The 19585-nt window shown below is 35.0% G+C and overlaps 2 protein-coding genes and 1 long non-coding RNA gene across 3 annotated transcripts; 2 read left to right on the top strand and 1 right to left on the bottom strand.

The window, feature by feature from the left end:
• Positions 1-465: 465 nt before the first annotated feature.
• On the bottom strand, positions 466-1607 carry LOC108197678 (protein TRACHEARY ELEMENT DIFFERENTIATION-RELATED 7). The gene has a single exon (XM_017365370.2). It carries the CDS (start codon positions 1551-1553, stop codon positions 765-767), a length of 789 nt encoding a protein of 262 aa, XP_017220859.1. The 5' UTR covers positions 1554-1607; the 3' UTR covers positions 466-764.
• A 3802-nt stretch (positions 1608-5409) lies between these two features.
• On the top strand, positions 5410-18034 carry LOC108210619 (uncharacterized protein At2g29880-like). The gene is made up of 3 exons (XM_017381988.2): positions 5410-5595; positions 16004-16385; positions 17476-18034. The coding sequence occupies exons 2-3, from the start codon at positions 16011-16013 to the stop codon at positions 17977-17979; spliced, it is 879 nt and encodes a 292-aa protein (XP_017237477.1). The 5' UTR covers positions 5410-5595; positions 16004-16010; the 3' UTR covers positions 17980-18034.
• LOC135152419 (uncharacterized) lies at positions 10311-13329 on the top strand. Its single transcript, XR_010291545.1, has 3 exons — positions 10311-12771; positions 12860-12965; positions 13059-13329. It is a non-coding gene; the product is annotated as an uncharacterized LOC135152419 (long non-coding RNA).
• Positions 18035-19585: the final 1551 nt, after the last annotated feature.

Raw genomic sequence — 19585 nt, 5'->3', positions numbered from 1 at the left:
TCTGCAGTTAATAAGAAAAACTGAAGTATTATTTACATAGTTGTGGCAATTTTAAAATTGTCTCTGTGTTGATATTTAAATTTCAAAGCAAGATCACAAAAGTTAAAATACTCCCTCTGTTTCATAATACATGTCCCTTTTGAATAAATTACGCATATTAAGAAAAACTAACTTTTTTAGCAAACATTCATTTATTATTATATCGGTCTTTCTAATGTGTGCCCAAGGGCACATAATAATCACTAAATTTTATAAAAATGGCCTATTCTGATTGGTGGAGTTGATGTGAATGCGGGGGCCATTGATTATCATTTATTATTCATCCACCAATCAAAAAGAGCTATTTTTATTGGAGTTAGGGACTATTGTGTGCCCTTGGGCACACCATAGAAAATCCCTTATTATATTTATTGCATTCCCTTATTATATTTATTGCATTGACCAAGTATAATATGTGGGAGATAATTGATCTAGGAAATATAACATAATAAGATGTGGTATAAACCTCATCCTGAAAATACAAATTTTTTCATTGAAAATGGAAATAGACAACTAATCTGAAACACTTTTTTGTCCTAAATAGTGGACATGTAATATGAAAAGAGGGTGTATTGGCTTATTAGATATCAGAACTGTTCAGTAACATAGAAAATAATATGAAGATTGCAGTTTACATTTGAAGAGTAGACTTGTGACAAGTGCAGTAGGTGCCCTGTATATTACATTTAGAAGTTTTGCTCAGAAGACTAGAAGAGTTTACTATCTTAAGCAGTCTTCTGGTCAAGCTGGTGATGAGGAGAGCTACCAGAAGTGGATGGTTCCAGGTTAAGAAGCTGAGGATGATGTGCTGCAGATTTTATATGTGAATGTCCTTGACCCACACTAGTTTCATTTTTTCTGATGTCTTCTTGAATATGAATGTCGTCCTCGACGGAGAGTATAACAGTCTGTGGACCATGTGGACCTGGTATTATAGCTTCTTTGATTTTCAGGTGTTGATCAATTTTCAAATTATCAGTCTCTTGAACTGTTTTCTTCTTTTTCTTGAGGAAGCAGCACAAAGCAACTGAAAGAAAGGCAAGAAAAAAGATGCCTCCGAGGGAGACAAAGATGACAATTATGACAGTGTGTGAATGATGTCCGGGTGGTGGTGGAGGAGGAACGATATGGGGTGGGGGTGGTGGGTGGATAGGATGAAATGGTGGCGGTGGGGGATAGGTTGGACGCGGAGGTGGGATTACAGAGGGTGAGGGGGGTGGTGGAGTTGAGTGTTTGGGTGGTTTTGCTGCTGGAGTTGGTGGATGTCGCGGTGGGGGAGCCGGAGCTGGGAACTTGGGTGGGGGTGGGGGTGTTGGAGAGGGGGGTGAGTGTTTTGGTGGTTTTGCTGCTGGAGTTGGTGGATGTCGCGGAGCGGGGAACTTGGGTGGTGGTGTCACAATGGGCTTATTGTGAGGGGTTGGAGAGTTGTGGGAGGGTGTAATTTTGGGTGGAGAGTGGGGAAAATAAGGAGGGAAGTAGGGGAAGTTGTCACCAGAGTTTTGTGTAGAAGCCATTGCTTGCAATAAGAGAAGAAACAAAGTTAGAGAGGTGATAGATAGAATGTTGTTTGGTTTGAATGCCTATTTATATATATGGATAGAGCAATGGGATAAAATTGATTTTGAAACTTCTAAGCGTCTAATAACTTGACCTTCAGGCTAAGATTTTCAAGGGTCTGTCATGGTCTGTATTGGAAAACACCCTTCAAGTTTAGGCATTCTACGCATTCATTTTTCTTTTCTTGTTTTGTAGTATAAACCTCGGCCTCAGGCCGTTGATGTTAACGGCTGAATTTGGATTTGTAATAAGTTGGTCTACAGGTAATCATCTCGATTGCATGTTTATCATTTGTGGTTTACATCACCAACATAAATGTTTATAGGTTTTTTTTATGATATGACCGTGAACACACAATAAACACAGAAATTGATAACAAATGAAATACAGTATCTGTCTATAGTGTTTAATAATGCTAGACCGCTGCACTCACAACAACCACACTGATCAAAATACATTAAATTCATATATTTTGGTGCTTGGCACTTGATCATGGACAAAACCAAATTTATAATCCAAGATTAATATTCAATAAGTTGGTCTACAAGTATTCATCTAGATTACATTTTTAGCGTTTGTAGTTTACACCACCATGTCACCAAATATACTAACAATGGATACAAGTTAAAATTTTATTTTCAATTCAAAATTTTAAGTACTCGTTTTAAAAGTACTAAACATGAATGCACACTATTCGTTCAGCTTATGTTATGTCCCGAAACAAAAATTATACATGATGTAAATGCATGACATAATCCCGATTGACTCATATAATTTTGACCCCCCTCGTATTTAATTTTAGCTCCGAATAAAAATTCATCTGCTCAAGGTTTTACATGCACGATATTATATATATACATGTACAGGATATATATCACTGGCGAACTGGGGGTTTACCAGCATAGTCGTTACAGCCAGCATGTCCCAGACATTTACATGTCCCCTGAAATCATGCAATTCAAGTATCGCTACATTTTTTATGCAGCCAGTTGCCGATTTAATGCCAAACGGAGCGGTAATCCAAATTTAGGTTCTCTTCTAACAGTTATCCAAGTTTGTTAGTTTAATATTAAAATTATAATTTTTTTTATTATCTATTTTTTAACTAATTAGATTTAGAAAAATGATTTTGAAGATATTCACCAGCTATTTGTAACCACACACAAAAACTGAAAATTTATTTAGCAAAAAAAAAAGGTATATGGTTTTATTTTAAAACATTTTTACTTTTAAATGTTACTCCTTGATATTTATAATTATAAATAGTTACTCATATGAAAATAATAGAGTGATTATCTAATAAAAATGAAAGAGGACGGGTTTTATTTGTTGCAAAAAGAAAAAAAAGTGCTTGTACTTCATGTCAAAAAATAAACATGCTAGGTATTAACTAAGGATGCCTTATAAATCTGTTGCTTTATCCAAATATTTACAGCTGGATCGGTTAAAGGTAAAAAATACCTAGGCGAGAAGAAGAAAAATGAGTAATAAATTAAAAGGAACACTGAAAGGGAATGTTACTGAATGTACGAGGGAACGCATTAAATTTCATATTTTAGCACGAAATCAAGATTAGGTGCAGACGAGGACGTGAGAAGACTTTCAAGTTCTTCCTGTGTCACCATTAATAAATACACCACGAGAGATCGAATAACTCATAACTCCTCATGTAGCGTGCATTGTCTACACAAGTAAAAAGTAATACTCAGTACATTACGGTGGCACAGTTAAAAAATATCTGGCAGGTGTACACATGCACATCCTGTCTGAATAAAATGTTATCTTCAAATTTTAGGTTTATCGGAGTTAATATCAAGTTGGTCATTCATCTCATCAAAAAATCTCAAATAGCACATAAGTCTTTGCGGTGATTTATTTAAAAGATAAAATCACCGTAAAATTTCTCATCATTAACTTTTTAAAATTAATTTAACAGAGTTGTTGACATGGCACAACAATGCATATAGGAGGAATGACATGACACGCTTGCCTCTGACAGCTAATTTGACCACGCCTTTATATGCCTATATATATATATATATATATATATATATATACATGTTTGTACAGAAGTTTGGATTAGGATTCATCGGCAAAGTTTGAACAAATCTTCGTATATATCTGTCTAATTACTTTTGCACTTAACATCAGTATTGACCAAAATTCTAAACTGCAATCATATCATACTCGTCGTCCGTCATGTCCATCATATCAATCCATAACATGATCGTTTGTGATTGTGGTTTGAATGCTCGAGTTTAAATCTATGGACTACGAAGAACCCATAGAGATGTTTCTGGAGTTGCACGAAAATAAGGTAAATTTATTTTCCTTTTATTTATCTAATTGCTAGTAATTTAGTTAATTTTGTTGTAAATAATTTAATATTATATATTATTAAATTGTTGGTTTTGTAGGATGAAAAAGTTGTTATTTTTACATGTGGATCGATGGAGAGGCGTGTGAAAGAATAAGAAGTGCAATATGTGAGTTGAACTAGATGATGGTAATGCTTGAAGATAAGATTTTAAAGCTAAAAGGGAAGTTATGTAAACAGAAGAAGACAAAGATGCTAAAAAAGCAAAAACAAGCTCAGAATTTTTTATTATGTATGCTCATAGTTATTGTGATGTTAGTTGTTAGGAAGGATGTAATATCCCATATTATTAAATTTAGATTTGATTATTATAAATCTATTTGTCTAAATATTGTTGTTGGCTTTAATTGAAAAGTGAATTGACTATGTGAATAGTTCTATGTGATGATACTTGTTCTATGGATTAATATGGATTATACTGATTATGCGTCCTCCTTCTTTCTCTGATTCCGAGGACGGAATCCCTATAAGGAGGGTAGATTGTAATAACCCGGATTTTAAAAATATTTTTATTAATATTATAAATGATTTTCTTAAAAAGAAAGGAATAAGATTTAATATTTTATTCCAGTTTAATGAGTTTTCAAAGGTTTATATTTAAACCCCGGGTTATTGTGTTATTGATAAATAATTGTATTTTTAAAACTGATTTTCATATATTGTTTCGAAAATTCTAGATGATTATTATGTGCATATATGTGTTATGTGAGTAAGTGGTATTGGTGGATTTGTTGGTTAATTAATTATGGTTAATTATGAGTATTATATGATTAAAATATGAATTTTTGTGAATTTTATATTATCTGGTTTATTGCGTTAACTGCTCATATGTGTTCGTATTTGAGAGATTTCAATTTCTATATGTTCAGGAGAAAATATAGTTTATTTGGATATTTTCATATCGATTTATGGAATGTTAGATGATTTTATAATCGATTTACGGATTTAATTGTGTATATTTATATTTATTTATTAATTATTTGACTTCCGTAAAACCGTCCACTCGTAACGAGGTAGCAAATTTTCTTCCCGGAAGTTTCAACAAAACTGACCTTTAGCCTAATTTGAATATTTCGGACACTTTTCGTGTTTTGACTTTTTCGATCCGGAGTACGGTTTTTCCCGGAGTCGGTCCGGCGGAGTTTTGCGGGTATTTGAATTGTTGATAATTATCCAGTTTGTCTCGATAAGCGTGAAACTAGATATTTTGATTATTATATTAATTCTTATCTTGTAATAATTGCAATGGGACCCGCATACTAATGACTGATTAAAAAGCCCCGTTTTGATGATTATCTCGAAAACCAGTACCGATTGGACCCCGTTTTATTAATATAAAGCTATTAAATACGTATTTTCATGTCATAAACGATCCAAAGGGGTACCAATTATTTGTAAATATAAATAGACCCTTCTAGAGCTTATTTTCACCGTAAAAATCATTTCACCAGTTTCTTTTCACGAATACCGAGAGAAACCGAAGTGTGTTCTTCGTGTTCTTCGTAATCAAACGAGGATTTGGAGGTGTTATTGGAATCCGATGGAGGTGTATGAATAGTCAAAATGAAGCTACCGACGCGTAGAATCTAGTTTAATCATCCGTTTGTGTGCAGATTCAACAGGTAAATTACTATTAATTGTTGAAAATTCGAGTTATATTGATTTGAAATATGAATTTTTGCAAACGTGATTGTTTGATGATTTTGATGATACCATGATTTAGTACGTGCTTTTCTCGTCGTTTTGGTATATTATATGTTGAATTTGGGGTTCGGAATCATATAGAAACAGTGGTTTAATTCTTGAGTTGAGTGTTCTTGGTGTTCTTGAGGTTCCTCGCCGGAAAACTCAAGCTCTTCGCCGGAATTTTGATCCGTTAAGTCTGGGCAGTAGTGGAATATATGAATATAAAGAGGAGAGAAAGGGGAGTATGCTGGTGTGCTTGGTTTGAGCGGAGGTGGCTCGAATCGCCGCCATCGGCGGCGGGAAGTCGCCGACTTCGGCCGGATTTTCCGGCGAATTCGCACGACTTCTGCCTGATTAAAGATGGGGGATTGATTTATGGGTGTGTGTACTACTGATCTGGAGTAGATGGTGAGTGGAGGACGCCTGGAAACGAAAATCCGGCGAGTCAGGTGGGTGCCGGCGGCAAAATGCTGCCCGGTCACCGAGTTTATGAATATGATGAAGTTATGGTACTTGGGTTTTCGTTTTTACAGAACAGACCCTGTAACTTTTCAAAAGTTACACTTTATACCCTACACTAAAGGTTTTTAAGTCTGACAGTTTAAACCTTTTCATTTAAATTGTTTTTATTTATTTATGTTGATTTCAAAAATAGTTTTTAATTAATTCTTTATTCAAAAATAAATCTAAATTAGTTGTTAATTAATTTTAATTAGTAATTAATTATTTTAATTAGTCAATTAATTTAAATATTAATTGATTAATTATTTTAATTAATTATTAATTGATTTTAATTGATTAATTAATTGGATTTAATTAATCCTTTTTGATTTAAAAATTCCGAAAAATAGTTTCGAGCTTTAAAATATTTTTCCAAATTATTTTCAAGGCTCGATAATTGTGTATGAATGAATTCAAGTCCAATTTCAAGTATTTGGGACTTGATTATTTATCCGAAAAGTGATTCTTTTATCGATTTTAATTCCGAAAAATGTTTAAAAATTTCCAGAAAATTCCCGAAAAATCATTTTAAACCCAAGACTTGATTTAATATCAATTGGGATGGGAGACCTTATATGAAATATGTTGTATGCTATCTGTTTGATGTGTTATGTGGCGATAGGAGAGTGAGAAAACCGTTTTGAGCATAACTTTTGATCCGTAAGTCGGAATCAAGTGAAACGAAAGAGAGACAGAAGCTTATAAAGTCTAGTTTGATATGACATAATAATATGATGGAGTCGAGAATGTGAATAATTGTTGTTAAATGTGCAGAATGTGATTATATGTTATTGGATTGTTATTAATTGATGATTACGTGATATATATGTCTATTCCTGATATTATATACGTGATAAATGACTTATATGACATAGTGTCATGATTTGATTAGTATTGGATAAGGACATATGGATTATAGGAATTGGAATTGGTTGATTGGTTGTTGGTTGGGAATAGGTTGACAGGTGGATAGTCTTATAACTAGACAAGATGCTGTCGGATTTTCGATAAGGATTTATATGATAATTGATTTGTAACATGTTATGTGGAATATGACTTGACTATATGATAGAGTCAAAGCATGATTATGTGTTAAGTGATATCTGATAGGTTTAAAGGGTTATATAAGTGGGTATCGATGTACGTGAGATGTATATGCGATCGATTGTTTAGTGATTATAGTGTTATCTTATTCTCGTAAAGGATTTGGACGAGACGTGTATGCCCGAAGACGTTCAGAAAGTCACGTGGTGTTACAAAGCGAATAAGGGATGAATCGAGTAAGCGAAGCGAAGTGGCGAATAGAGTATAGCTAGAGATGGTCTAGAGATTACGAGATGCATTGATTGTGAAAGTTGAAAGATGAGATAGAGATGTGAGACTGGAGTCAGATTTAAGGCAAGTATCCTGCACCCTGCTTTTGGATATATTGCAAATATTCTGATTCATTCTTTTGATGTGTTGCAAGTATCCTAAACCTTTCTTTTGGATATCTTGCAATTATTCTGATCCATTCTTTTCGTATGTGTTGCAAATATTCGTTCCTCTCTTTTTCATATTTGAAAGTGTAAATATTTTATCCATCTTGTTCTAATCTTCAAAAATTCAGATAATTCCAGTTTACAAATTAATTCGAAGTTCAGATTGTCATTGAAGCATGTGTTGCTCAGTGATGGTTAGGACCTAGAATGACTTGGGATCTTCTTGATTATTCAACCCGCCATTGTCATGCTGGTTTAGCAGGCTAAATTCAGTTGCTTAGCCGATAATGGAGGATACTGAATAGTTAAGGATTTCCTGAACTATGATTTATGAAAGGATGGATCGTTGCTTATGAAAAGATGAATTGAAAATTATTCTGTTGTTGATGATATTTATGATGATGTTCTGTTAATTTACATTGGCTTCTTGAATTGAATTAGAGAATTGGATTATTGTTTTTATATAAACCTGTGGACCAGATGAGTGGTCATGTTAGGCCAATGAGTGCCTTGGATCCAGTGATAGAGCATGGCGGGGCCTGCTCGGGGTTAGTGCGGAACTGATCAGCTGCCTAACCTTGGTTTTAATTAAAATGTGATAGTCCAATTCAATAATTCTTTGGAAAGATTGAATTTCTCAGTTTAAATGCTGCAAGGTATTGTAAATCATTCTATACAATACCATGAACTCATGAACTCAGGTTGAATCCTCTTATATCTTGAACTCGTGAACTTCTATTATATCATTTCAGAACTATCATTGTTTATTATTACTTGCTGAGCATTGTTGCTCACCCTTGCTATTCCTTTTTAACCATTTCAGAAAGGCTGAAAGATGAGATGATTGATTGAGATTGTGAATAAGGCTAATGCTAGGCGAGGAGACAGAGTTGAGAATCCAGTGGTCGAGGAGTGTTCAGGAAAGTTGATGAGGTTGGTGCAAGCTGAAATAGTTGACAGTGATTCTTCTTATCGAAGATGATCTGATTTGGTAAGAGATGTTGTGTAATAAATAGTGGTAGATTCTAATTTCAATACTGTAACCTGGATGCGATCCTGTTGCTTTTAGGGGGTTTAAATGTTCTCTTTCGAATCATTTATTAAAGTTTAAATGTTCTCTTGAAATTCTTTTATTATGGTTTTCAAGTTTGAAATTCAGGTTTTGAAATCATTTGATTTATGTTCTCTTTCAAATATTTTAAGTTTTAAATTATTTGGATTTCCATAAAAAAAAATATATACTGGATTTCAAAAGTGTTTAAAAATGGGTTTTATGTGGTGACGTCAGAATCCAGGCCCCCGGATTCCTGGACCGTCACAAAGGAAATAACTAGTAGTAGAATGATGTATCTAGTAGTAGAATGAAGTATCTACCCTGAATAATTGGATGTAACAAGTGGACAAACAAATATAACAAAAATTGATATAATTTCATAATTGTCAATCATAAGCAAATGTGAATTACATTCTCCGACCAACATAAACATTGTCCAGGCAACATAAATTAAAGGATATATACCATCATTGTATATAGAGGAATAATAGCATAATGACTTAGCAAAATAAGTGCCAAAAGAGGACAAATAAGTTTTCTAAACCCATGATTCATTGTACATTGTAGAATACCCGAGAGGTCCAAGACCTTGTACATGAAACTAAAAGGGTCACTGGATTCCACGTGTGGAAATGGAGTTTGAGTAACAGCTGGATTAGTTTGTGATGCCGAGTAAGTGTGTCATTTTCATTACACCGTGATCCTTGAGTAAAAATGACATCTGGAATCATGTCATTCATAGCTTGTTGTGGCTTTTTAACAGGCAAATTGGAGATACACAATGTTATCAACTTGTGGTCTTCCCATTTCCAACTTCTTCCTGGTGAAAATCTTAACACCAGTTAATTGACCCCTTGTTCACCAGTAGGCCTCCTTTTTATTACATTTTCTATAGCATTTTGAGTACCTTGGCCCCCTCATTTTCACCAACCTGATTCTCACTCCTCTGGTTTTCACCCCCTTGCTGATTGCCACCCCCTTGTCTCTCACCCTCAACTCTCTCCGCCGCTCTCTCTGCTTTCTCCTCTCAGTTCTCCCCCCCTCCCCCCCCCTCTCTCTTTGTTTCAGTTAGGTATGTCTTTTCTCTTCTGCTTATAAATCGAGGCCATAGTTTTGTAAATCAAAATCCGAGTTCTTAAAATGAGGGGTTTTATAAAATTAAAACCCTAATTTTGTTATTTGTTTTGTTAATTGTTACTGGGTTCTGGTTGTGGCTTTATTTAAGCTAATTGGTATTTATTTTTTGAATTTATCTATTTTATCTGAAACCCTAGGTGTTATGTGTTACTTGTTTATATGTTTTTAGGATAAATTTCTGGCTAGTTATTATGCCTTACAGGACTGTGGTTGTTGTTACTGTGTTTATATGTTGTTTACTGTTGTTGCGATTTGTATAGTGTGGGGTTAAATCATATGTGCATTTGATTAAATGAATGTAGGCTGCTGTTGTATATGTTTGGTTGATATAGGTTAAATCATATGATTATGTTATGTGTCCATGTGCATTTGATTAAATGAAATATAGGTCATAATATATATATATATATATATATATATATATATATATATATATATATAATAATATTTAATCATAAAATTAGGTCTGAATTTCAATGACATACCAGGTGGTTTCAAATGGACAAGTCTTGGATAAAGGCAGGTAGGGATTCCTTACAGTATGAAATTGGTGTAGAAAATTTCTTGATTTTTGCGGAGGAAAACACTAAAAACCCAAAGAAAATATGTTTCTTCTGTTCACTTTGCGGTAACTTCAAAAAAAATTATGTCAATGCAATCAGGGGTCATCTATAAGAATCTGGTATTAGTTTAGGGTATTTGGATTGGATGTGGCATGGGGAAAAGGTTGTTAACAGTATTAACTCATATGCGGGTAGTTCTTGCCCTACTAAAAATTTCACACACATATTAGCGAAACATTTAACGTATATGAACCAACCTATAATGATGGAGAATGCGATAATGAATCAGATGACTTTATGAGGTTTGTTGCCGATGCAGAACAATCTCTTTTTGGGAGAAGTGAGTGCACCAAATTAGAGTCCGTCTTGAAAGTACATAATTGGAAGGCTAGGTTTGGAGTTAGCGATTAGGTCTTCACCGATCTTCTTGAATATGTTGGCTCGTTTTTTCCTAAAGGTAATGTGCTTCCGCCAAATATGTATGGAGCGAAGAAAACCTTGACTGATTTAGGACTTGAGTATGTTAAATTCCATGCTTGTCCAAATGACTTGTATTATACAGGGGTCTAGTTCTCGAGCCGTTAGCTGAGTGTCCCAAGTGCCATCTTTCTCAATGGAAAATCGGAAAAGACGGTAAAGTTAGGATTAACGGGCCAGCGAGAGTTATGTGGTATTTTCCGATGATCCCCAAATTCAAACGGCTTTTTAAATCTGTTGCTACTGCTAAATTAATGAGTTGGCATGCGAATAATCGATCTAAAGATGGAAAGATGCGTCATCCATTTGATTCCCCTTCTTGGAGAAATATAGATAGTAGGTGGCCTGAGTTTAGAAGTGATGACAGAAATATAAGCTTAGAATGAGCGGCAAATGGTATAAATCCACACAATAATGGATTAAACAATCGGTATAGCTGTTGACCCAGTTATGTTAGTAACATATAATCTTCCTCCATGGTTATGCATGAAGAGAAAGTTTATGATGTTAAAAACATTGATTTCCGGCCCGCACGAGCCTGGAAATAATATTGACATATATCTACAACCATTAATCGATGATTTAAAAAAATTATGGGAGGAGGGTGAACCAAATGTTTATGATGCACATAGTAAATCCTACTTCACTCTAAAGGCAGTTCTAATGTGGACATCGAATGATTTTTCGGGATACGCAAATCTGTCAGGCTGCATAAATAAGGGTTATATGGCTTGTCCAATCTGTGGTGATCAAACTGTGGCTAAATATTTAAATCATAGTAGGAAAATGTGTTATCTAGGTCATCGTCGATATTTAGACCGTCATCATCCTTATAGGAGGCAGCGAATGGCTTTTGATGGAGAACAAGAACTCGGTGATGCACCTGAACCACTTAGCGGAGAAGAAGTGTTGGTGCAACAATAGCAACTTGAATTTAGTTTTGGGAAAGGGGGAAAGTCGAAAAAGTTGGAGTATGCATGGAAGAAACAATCAATTTTTTTAGTTAGAATATTGGAAGTTTCACCATGTTCGTCATTGTTTAGATGTTATGCACATCGAGAAGAACGTGTGTGATAACATAATTGGGACACTACTTAATCTGAAATTCAAGACTAAAGACAGCAATGCCTATCATCTTGATATGGTTGAGATGGGTGTAAGGGCTGATTTAGCTCCTGAAATAGGAGAAAAGAGGACATACTTACCTCCTGCCCCTTTTACTTTGTTTAGAAAAGAAGAAAAACAATGTTGACATCATTGTCCAATATGAAACTATCATATGGACATGCATCCAATATAAAAGATTATGTCTCGATGATTGATTTGAAGTTGTATGGGCTGAAGTCTCATGATTGTCATGTCCTCCTCCAACAATTACTACCGGTTTGTATTCGTTCCGTGCTTCCGAAAAATGTAAGGGTAAGTATAATCATATTATGCTTTTTCTTTAACTCTTTGTGCAACAAAGTCATAGATGTGTCAAAATTGAGTAAACTCCAATCAGATGTGATTCTAACCTTGTGCGAGTTGGAAAAAAATATTCCCTCCATCATTCTGATGTTATGATACATCTAACAGTCCACTTAGTAGGGGAATTGCGTTTATGTGGCCAGGTTTTTTTTAGGTGGATGTTTCCATTTGAACGATTTAACAAAATATTGAAGAGTTATGTAAGAAACCGATTTTATCCGAGATAGCTGAAGGTTATATTAAAGAAGAATCAATTGAATTTTGCACGGGGTTCTTTACCGAGAGTAGTAGAACTGCTGGTCTTGACAAAGATGAAAAGTTTCCCGATCCAGTTGGTGGCGTGATAATGAAGTCGGTGGCAGAAAAGGAACGAGATGAGGCACATCTCACAGTCATCCTTAATAATATTAAAGTGGAACCATATATTAAGTAAGTAAATTATTTATGTATTTCTGTAAGTCCTGTAGTAGTCCCTTTTTATAGATGGTTTATACTTATGTAATGTAATTATGATCAGGTTGCATCAGGAATATTTGGACTGAATTTACCACGGAAAAAAGAAGGGTGCGTAGTGGCTATTGGGAGAGCACAATCGACAATTTGTGGACTGGTTTCAACAAATAGTTGGGTGACATTCTTCTCCCATTTTATTACTATTTTCTTCAATTTGTGCTTTACTTGAAATCAACTTATAGGCCTTATGACTTTATGTGCAGGTGAGTACAGAAATCAGTGACGGGGAAGCGTTTCAGAAACAATAAGACGGTTGGTAGGAAAACCATCTTATTCAGTGTTGATTTATGAAGGCTATGTGGTTGACGGGGTCTGATTCCACACAAAGGAGCGATATGATGCTAGGGTAGTTCAAAACAGTGACGTGTCATTAGTTGCTAGGACGGTCCAAGTTTCCAGTGCAAAGAATATAAATCCTATAGAGGCTGATTTAACATTTTTTGGCATTATAGAAGAAATATGAGAGTTAGACTACCACGCATTCAAGGCCCCTTTATTTTTGTGTACATGGACATCAAATGACAAAGGTATCAAGTCCGATGATCTTGGCTTTACACTCGTGAACTTGAATCGATCAGGCCACAAAAAAGACAAATATGTCTATGTTGACCAAGTCAACCAAGTATCTTATGTTGAGATCCATGTGATGCTGATTGGTCAGTTGTTTTATCATCGACAACTAGAGATTATCATGCCCTGTATGACGAAGATGTTCCAGAAGAGACATCGTGGAATCCTCCCCCGTTCTGTTGCCATATCATGCCCTGTATGACGAAGATGCACTTGGCTCTTTTGTAGCATGGCCTGAGGAATTAATGAGCTACACAACTGCAGTGTTATGTGAATTATTTGCTTGATATGTTGAATTTGATTTATAGTAGGAATATATATGTGGACAATTGAATCGTTAATTCGAATATTTGTATGTAGTGTACTGAATGCTTGGACATTTACTTCTCTTGACATTCTTTATGGATTGATTATCTACACATTAAGAAGAAAGAAAAGTTGCGGCCAAGTGCAGAAGAAAAATCAGAATGATCAGTTGCAGAAAATTAAGTCACAGTTCATTGAAGTGAAGCCAAGTCCAAAGGTGCCGAAAGGCTTTAACTTATTGTACAAACACGCAACAATTTGGATGAAAACTATAGCACTCTGTTTGGTTGGCATGAATAGAATCAGTTTAGCCCAGAATGGAATGGGCCATTCCATTCAAAAAATAAAAATTCTGTTTGGTTGGCCCAAGGAATGGAATAACCCATTCTTTTATTCATTCCAATCCATCGACTAATCAGACAATCGATTCATTCTTGAAAGTGCGGGTTAAGCCCATTCCATTCACTCACGCTCTCCGCTCCTTTACGCAGCTCTCTCTCGCCTCTCTCTCTCTCTCTCGTCTCTCTCTCTCATCTCTGTCTTCCTCGCATCTCTCTCTTCTTTGTTTGCCTCTCCCCCTCTTCAGTCGCCTCTCTCGCAGCTGCTCTCCATTGCTGCTCTCAGACAAGGGCGATTCAGAGTTCAGACTCTCGCATCGACTCCACAGATTTCAATAAGCTCCATGTCCGACGCATCTCAAGGATTCAGTTTACCATTGCAACGATTTTGAAATCTAAAATTATCTAAGCATACAGGTTCGAGCTTGATCCATTTGAATTTTATCATCAATATTGCTAAATTGTGTAATTTGTAGACTGATTTAGATGTATTCTCTGTTAATCTGGCTGATTTATGTGTTAATGTATCTTTTTATCAATTATTTGCACATCATTTTGTGTTAAATGTTTGTGTTTGAATAATGTATATTAGCTGTTCGATAAAAAGCCTCTAAAAACTATGAATAGTTGTCCTCTTCTCTGTTGTCTAATCTTCTTTCTAGTTTGATATTACTTATTATTTAGGAAGTATACTTTGAGCTTGATGGAAATTCAGTGACTAAAAGTTAGACTAATGTTTCTTACAAATATATACAAATTGAAAATAATTCTATTAGGGGTCTATCAATCTTTTGTATTTCTCTGTTTGAGACATATATTTTAGGACCATGGTTATTGTTAGATTATTGATATGTACTGTTCTGCGACAGAAGTTACTGATTTACTGATAATCTTACTGATCTTTACTCTTTACTCTTTGTATTCTATTAGGTTTATTACTCTTTAGTCTTAATTCTGGTCTGATTTATGGTTTATGGTTTGCAATTGAGCTTTGTATTCTATTAGGTCTGTTGGATACATGGGGATCTATGGTTTATTAGGTCTGATTTTCTGAACACGATATTGTTTTAAGTCTTGATTTCATTACGATATTGTCTCTTTGAGTCGTCGTTTGTAAATCAATTGCTAGCTAATATTGTTTTAAGTCTTAATTCCATTACGTAAAAAGTGTGCTTGTATCTTCTTTTGGTTTGGCTTTGGGCATTCACAAGCTTTTAAATTGGCAGTCTCAAGCTTCAGAGTCCTTGACTGGAGTCTTTTTGGTGGTCCTTTATATCAGTATTAAGTTTTTATTTAGTTTACTTGTAGAGAATATAGTCTTTTTAGAAAATTGTTTTGGCATACTGTTGAGTTTTTATTTCCTGGCAAACTGCCCTTTCTTCAGCCTTATTGGTGTGATTTTTGGTTAGTCTGAAAAACGTTATAAAATTATGCTTTAAAGGAGTGTCAAAATATGTATAAATAGTGAACGTAAACAACCTTCGGGACGGAGGGAGGAACTGTGTCATTCCTTAAAAAAAAACCATGAGGATGGTTATTATTGTCATCATTGTTGGACTAAATGAACTTAAAAGGGAGATCTTACATGTGATTATGTGAACATTATATGATCAGAAAAGTTAATGTTTTATTCTACGATTATATGATTATGTCAGCAAAAGTTATTAATGTTTTATTATGTGAACATGTGATTATGTGATTATATGATCAGAAAAGACGTGGTCAGCAGCCAGATAGACTCTTTCAATATGCCAGAACATGTCACTCTAGTCTAGTCACTTTTTCATTCTGTGTTAACTCTTGAGCAGAACTAATTTAACATTTTACCAGGAATCAATAAACAAACATTTTTTCAGCCTTATTGGTGTACTTGTCAACTTTTGCTGCTGCTATTGTAACTTGTTCTGAGACTATTTCTGTTCTTGTATATGCAGAATTGAAATGGCTGGTGATATGGAATCAAATAATTCATCGGTACTAGAAAGAGGCGCTGGAAAAAATAAAAGGAAATGGACAGAAGAAGAAGATGAAAAACTAGTCGAAGCTTTGATGGAACTTGTGAATACCGGAAAGTTCAAAGCGGACAATGGCTTTAAACCTGGATACCTGACATTTCTTGAGAGTTCACTGCAAACCAAGCTTCCTACAGCACGTATAAAGGGAAAGCCTCATATAGAGTCTCGAATGAAGACACTAAAAAAGGATTTCAGTGCTGTGTACGACATCAGCTATGGAGCAAACAGTTCGGGGTTTGGATGGAACGCAGAAGACAATGTTGTTACGGCGCCGAGGGATGTTTGGGTTCAATATCTTAAGGTAATTAATTATCACATATAATTAATAATACCAGATCTGCTTTTCCTGGCAATTTCTTACACTAACATGGTCTTTAATTAGCTGTTCTGAAGATAGAATTATACTTAAGTATACCTCTCTTAGAAAATCATTTTAATGTTACAATCGATGAAGTACAGAAGGTATCTCTTTTGAGTCAGGAATAATAATTAATTAGCTGATTAGTGATTGCTAAAGCATGTTCTTGTTATTCATCTCACTGCAATGTGGTTCTGTCTAGGAGGTGACTATGAAATCCAATATCTATTTTAGCTTTCTAGAACAAAATAAATTGGCTCAGTAGGCGGACTGAATCAACTATTTACTAACTTGAGTAAAGAAAGTGACTAGCTTGTTCCCTAATTTAATTTTTTAACGAGGAAGTAGAAGGTAAACAATAAGATTGATGAGAACAAAGTATAATATTTGCAATTCATTAAATCAAAGTATTAAATTGATGAGAACAAAGTATTTATTTGGAAGTGGAGATAATTTTACTCCCCTTATACCTGCTTTCCTCCCTATTTAAAACTTAGGAACATGGCTTAAGTGGCCAAAGATAGACCAGTGCTGAACCATGCCAGAGCCTTGAACAACTTACAGGTTTTCAAACCAAAGCATGTAACAAGTTTAAAGTTACTAAACCAAATTAATCTGGTCAGGAATTTACCAAAGGCACTTGTGGAAAAACTATATCAAAAATGTAGGACTATCACACTCCATGACTCCACCAAGTCTCCTTCCACCAAGACATTGCAGAATAAAAAAAACAAAAACATGTACTTAGCAGTTGCAATGTGCAACTAAATTCCACAATTATGAAAGGATTATATTATTAGGGAAGCCATAGTAGGTTGTTTGGTTGAGGGAATTGAGTTTTTATTATTAAAAAGTGCTGGATGTAGTGGATTCCTTTGCTAAGATCTCTGTGTTGCATTACTCCCTCTAAATATCGGTTTTCTTTGCTGATGTGCCTACAAATTATATTATAAATTCTATTCAAAACAGAGTTAAAGCAGAAGGTAAACAATAAGATACAAGTGGATTGCTGAAACGTGAAATAATTGTGCAGGTTCATCCTGGAGCAGCAAAATGGCAGAATACTGCCATGCCATCATTCAAAGAACTTTCAGTTATTTTTGGAAAAGATAGAGCAACCGGAAATATGGCTGAAAATCTTGAAGATGTGGTAGAAGAATTGAACACTGAAGCTGCTGATGAATTATCTCTTCAGGAGGACCTGCAACGAAGCACACATTCAGACGAGTCAACAAGCAAGAAAAGGAAGAAAGGAAATGTAGAATCATTGTTGGAAGCTGTGTATGCTGCTTCGGACAGGATTGCCAATCAGTTTGAGGCGTCAACCAAGTTACTTATTGCAGCAGAAGAAGATATGATGCAGAAAAAGAAGCAATTAAATGACGAACTATCAAAAATTCCAAATCTCACGGTATTGCAGAAGCTTCAAGTTGCAAAGAAAATAGCCAAGGACGAAGATCTTATGATATTGTTTTTTGCAGCACCGGCCGAGGAAAAAATCATCTTTGTTCATGCTGTTCTAGATAACCAGATTTGAGCAAACTTTGTTATTAAGAACCTTTGTTTTTGTTAGGTCCAATCAGACGTAGAAGGGGGGGGTTGAATACGTCGTACCAATTTTCTTCGATTTAATTTAATTGCGGATAATCTTGTTTCAGTCCATGTTAAATCAATCGTAAATAAATAACTCCAGCAAGTCGGGGAATATTCTTGTATTAGAAATAATCCTCGGGTGCTACAAATTCCAACACAAGTGTCGGCTGCAGAGACTACAATCACTCTATTACAAACTCTCGATAAAACTGATATTCTAATCTTAACTCTCGAGAATGTGTATAGTGTGTGCACTTTACAAAGTGTGTAGTTTTTTTCAAATGAAAACACAAAGCTCTATTTATAGGCTTTCCAACAACTAACCATGGTTAACGAGTTCGTCCTGGACGAATTCGTTTTATAAAAATAAAACTAACTCCAATTGAATGCATGAAGGGGCGCAGGTTCTATATACACATATATGTATATCAAAGTTGCGCTTTGAATCATATATATGTGTATATATATAAGGTCAAACCTTGCGCCTCAGGAAAGTCAATAGTGGCGCCATACAGTGTTCCCTTGTGATGCCTTGGTCAGAATAAACTGAAGTTGCGCTTGACACCATGAAGAGTATGTGTGTGGCGCAAACTTTGACCAGAGTCAAAGGTTGCGCCTCACTGAGCTTCTACTGTATCACTGAGTAGTGCCTTAGACAAATTTCGAAGTGATTGACTCAAGTCAAAGTTGGCGCTTTGACTTGAGGTCAAACCTTGCGCTTCCTTCACTGAGTACCCCTGAGAGTTACTTAGAAAATTTCTAAGTGATTTAAAGGGTGTGGAGGCGCAAACTTTGACTTGGTCAAAGTTTGCGCTCCAAATCCATTGGAGCCTCCCCTGTAAATTTGTACTTAAACAAATTTGTCTTGGACTTCAATATACATCATTATATGTATATATATATATATATATACATAACAATGAGTTCTTTGGCAATATATCCTGGAGCAGCTCGATTGACTTGATCAATTAATTCGTTGATCGAATCCACTGAATATTTTCGTATGTCCTGACGTCCTGTGCACTGGTCTGGTTCACGAACGACTCGAACTGAAATAATTCTTTGAATCCTTTGCTTGATAATATACTTGATCAGTCATTCCGGGTTAGATGTTGCTTCGATAAATTTGATTATAAATAATCAATTTAAATATACTGGAATCTTCTGGTCTTTGATACTTGATCTTCAGGCAATCTTGATAGCAGAAACACATTGAACTTTATTCTTCACTGAGGCTTGAACATGTTAATGAACTTCTTCCAGTGGACGGATGCTTGTCTCAGATATCTTGATTGTCTTTGACTATTCGTATCGAATCTCCAACCTGTAGATTCCTGTATTATACTTACGTATTGTTTCCTGTCTTTTGTTGTGTTGAGTTATCGTAATTACATTTACGTTACATTATGCTTTACAATCTCCCCCTATTTGATTGTTAGAGTTCGACAAGCAAATCCTTTAAGAGGATAACTCAACTGACACAATGAAAAAGCATACTAATTTAAACAGGAAATAATACTAAGTACAGTCTGGATTATATCTTACATTTT

The sequence above is a fragment of the Daucus carota genome, chromosome 1 (genome assembly GCF_001625215.2).
Source record: "Daucus carota subsp. sativus chromosome 1, DH1 v3.0, whole genome shotgun sequence".
NCBI classification, from domain to species: Eukaryota; Viridiplantae; Streptophyta; class Magnoliopsida; order Apiales; family Apiaceae; genus Daucus; species Daucus carota.
This window is presented reverse-complemented; position numbering and strand designations above follow the sequence as displayed.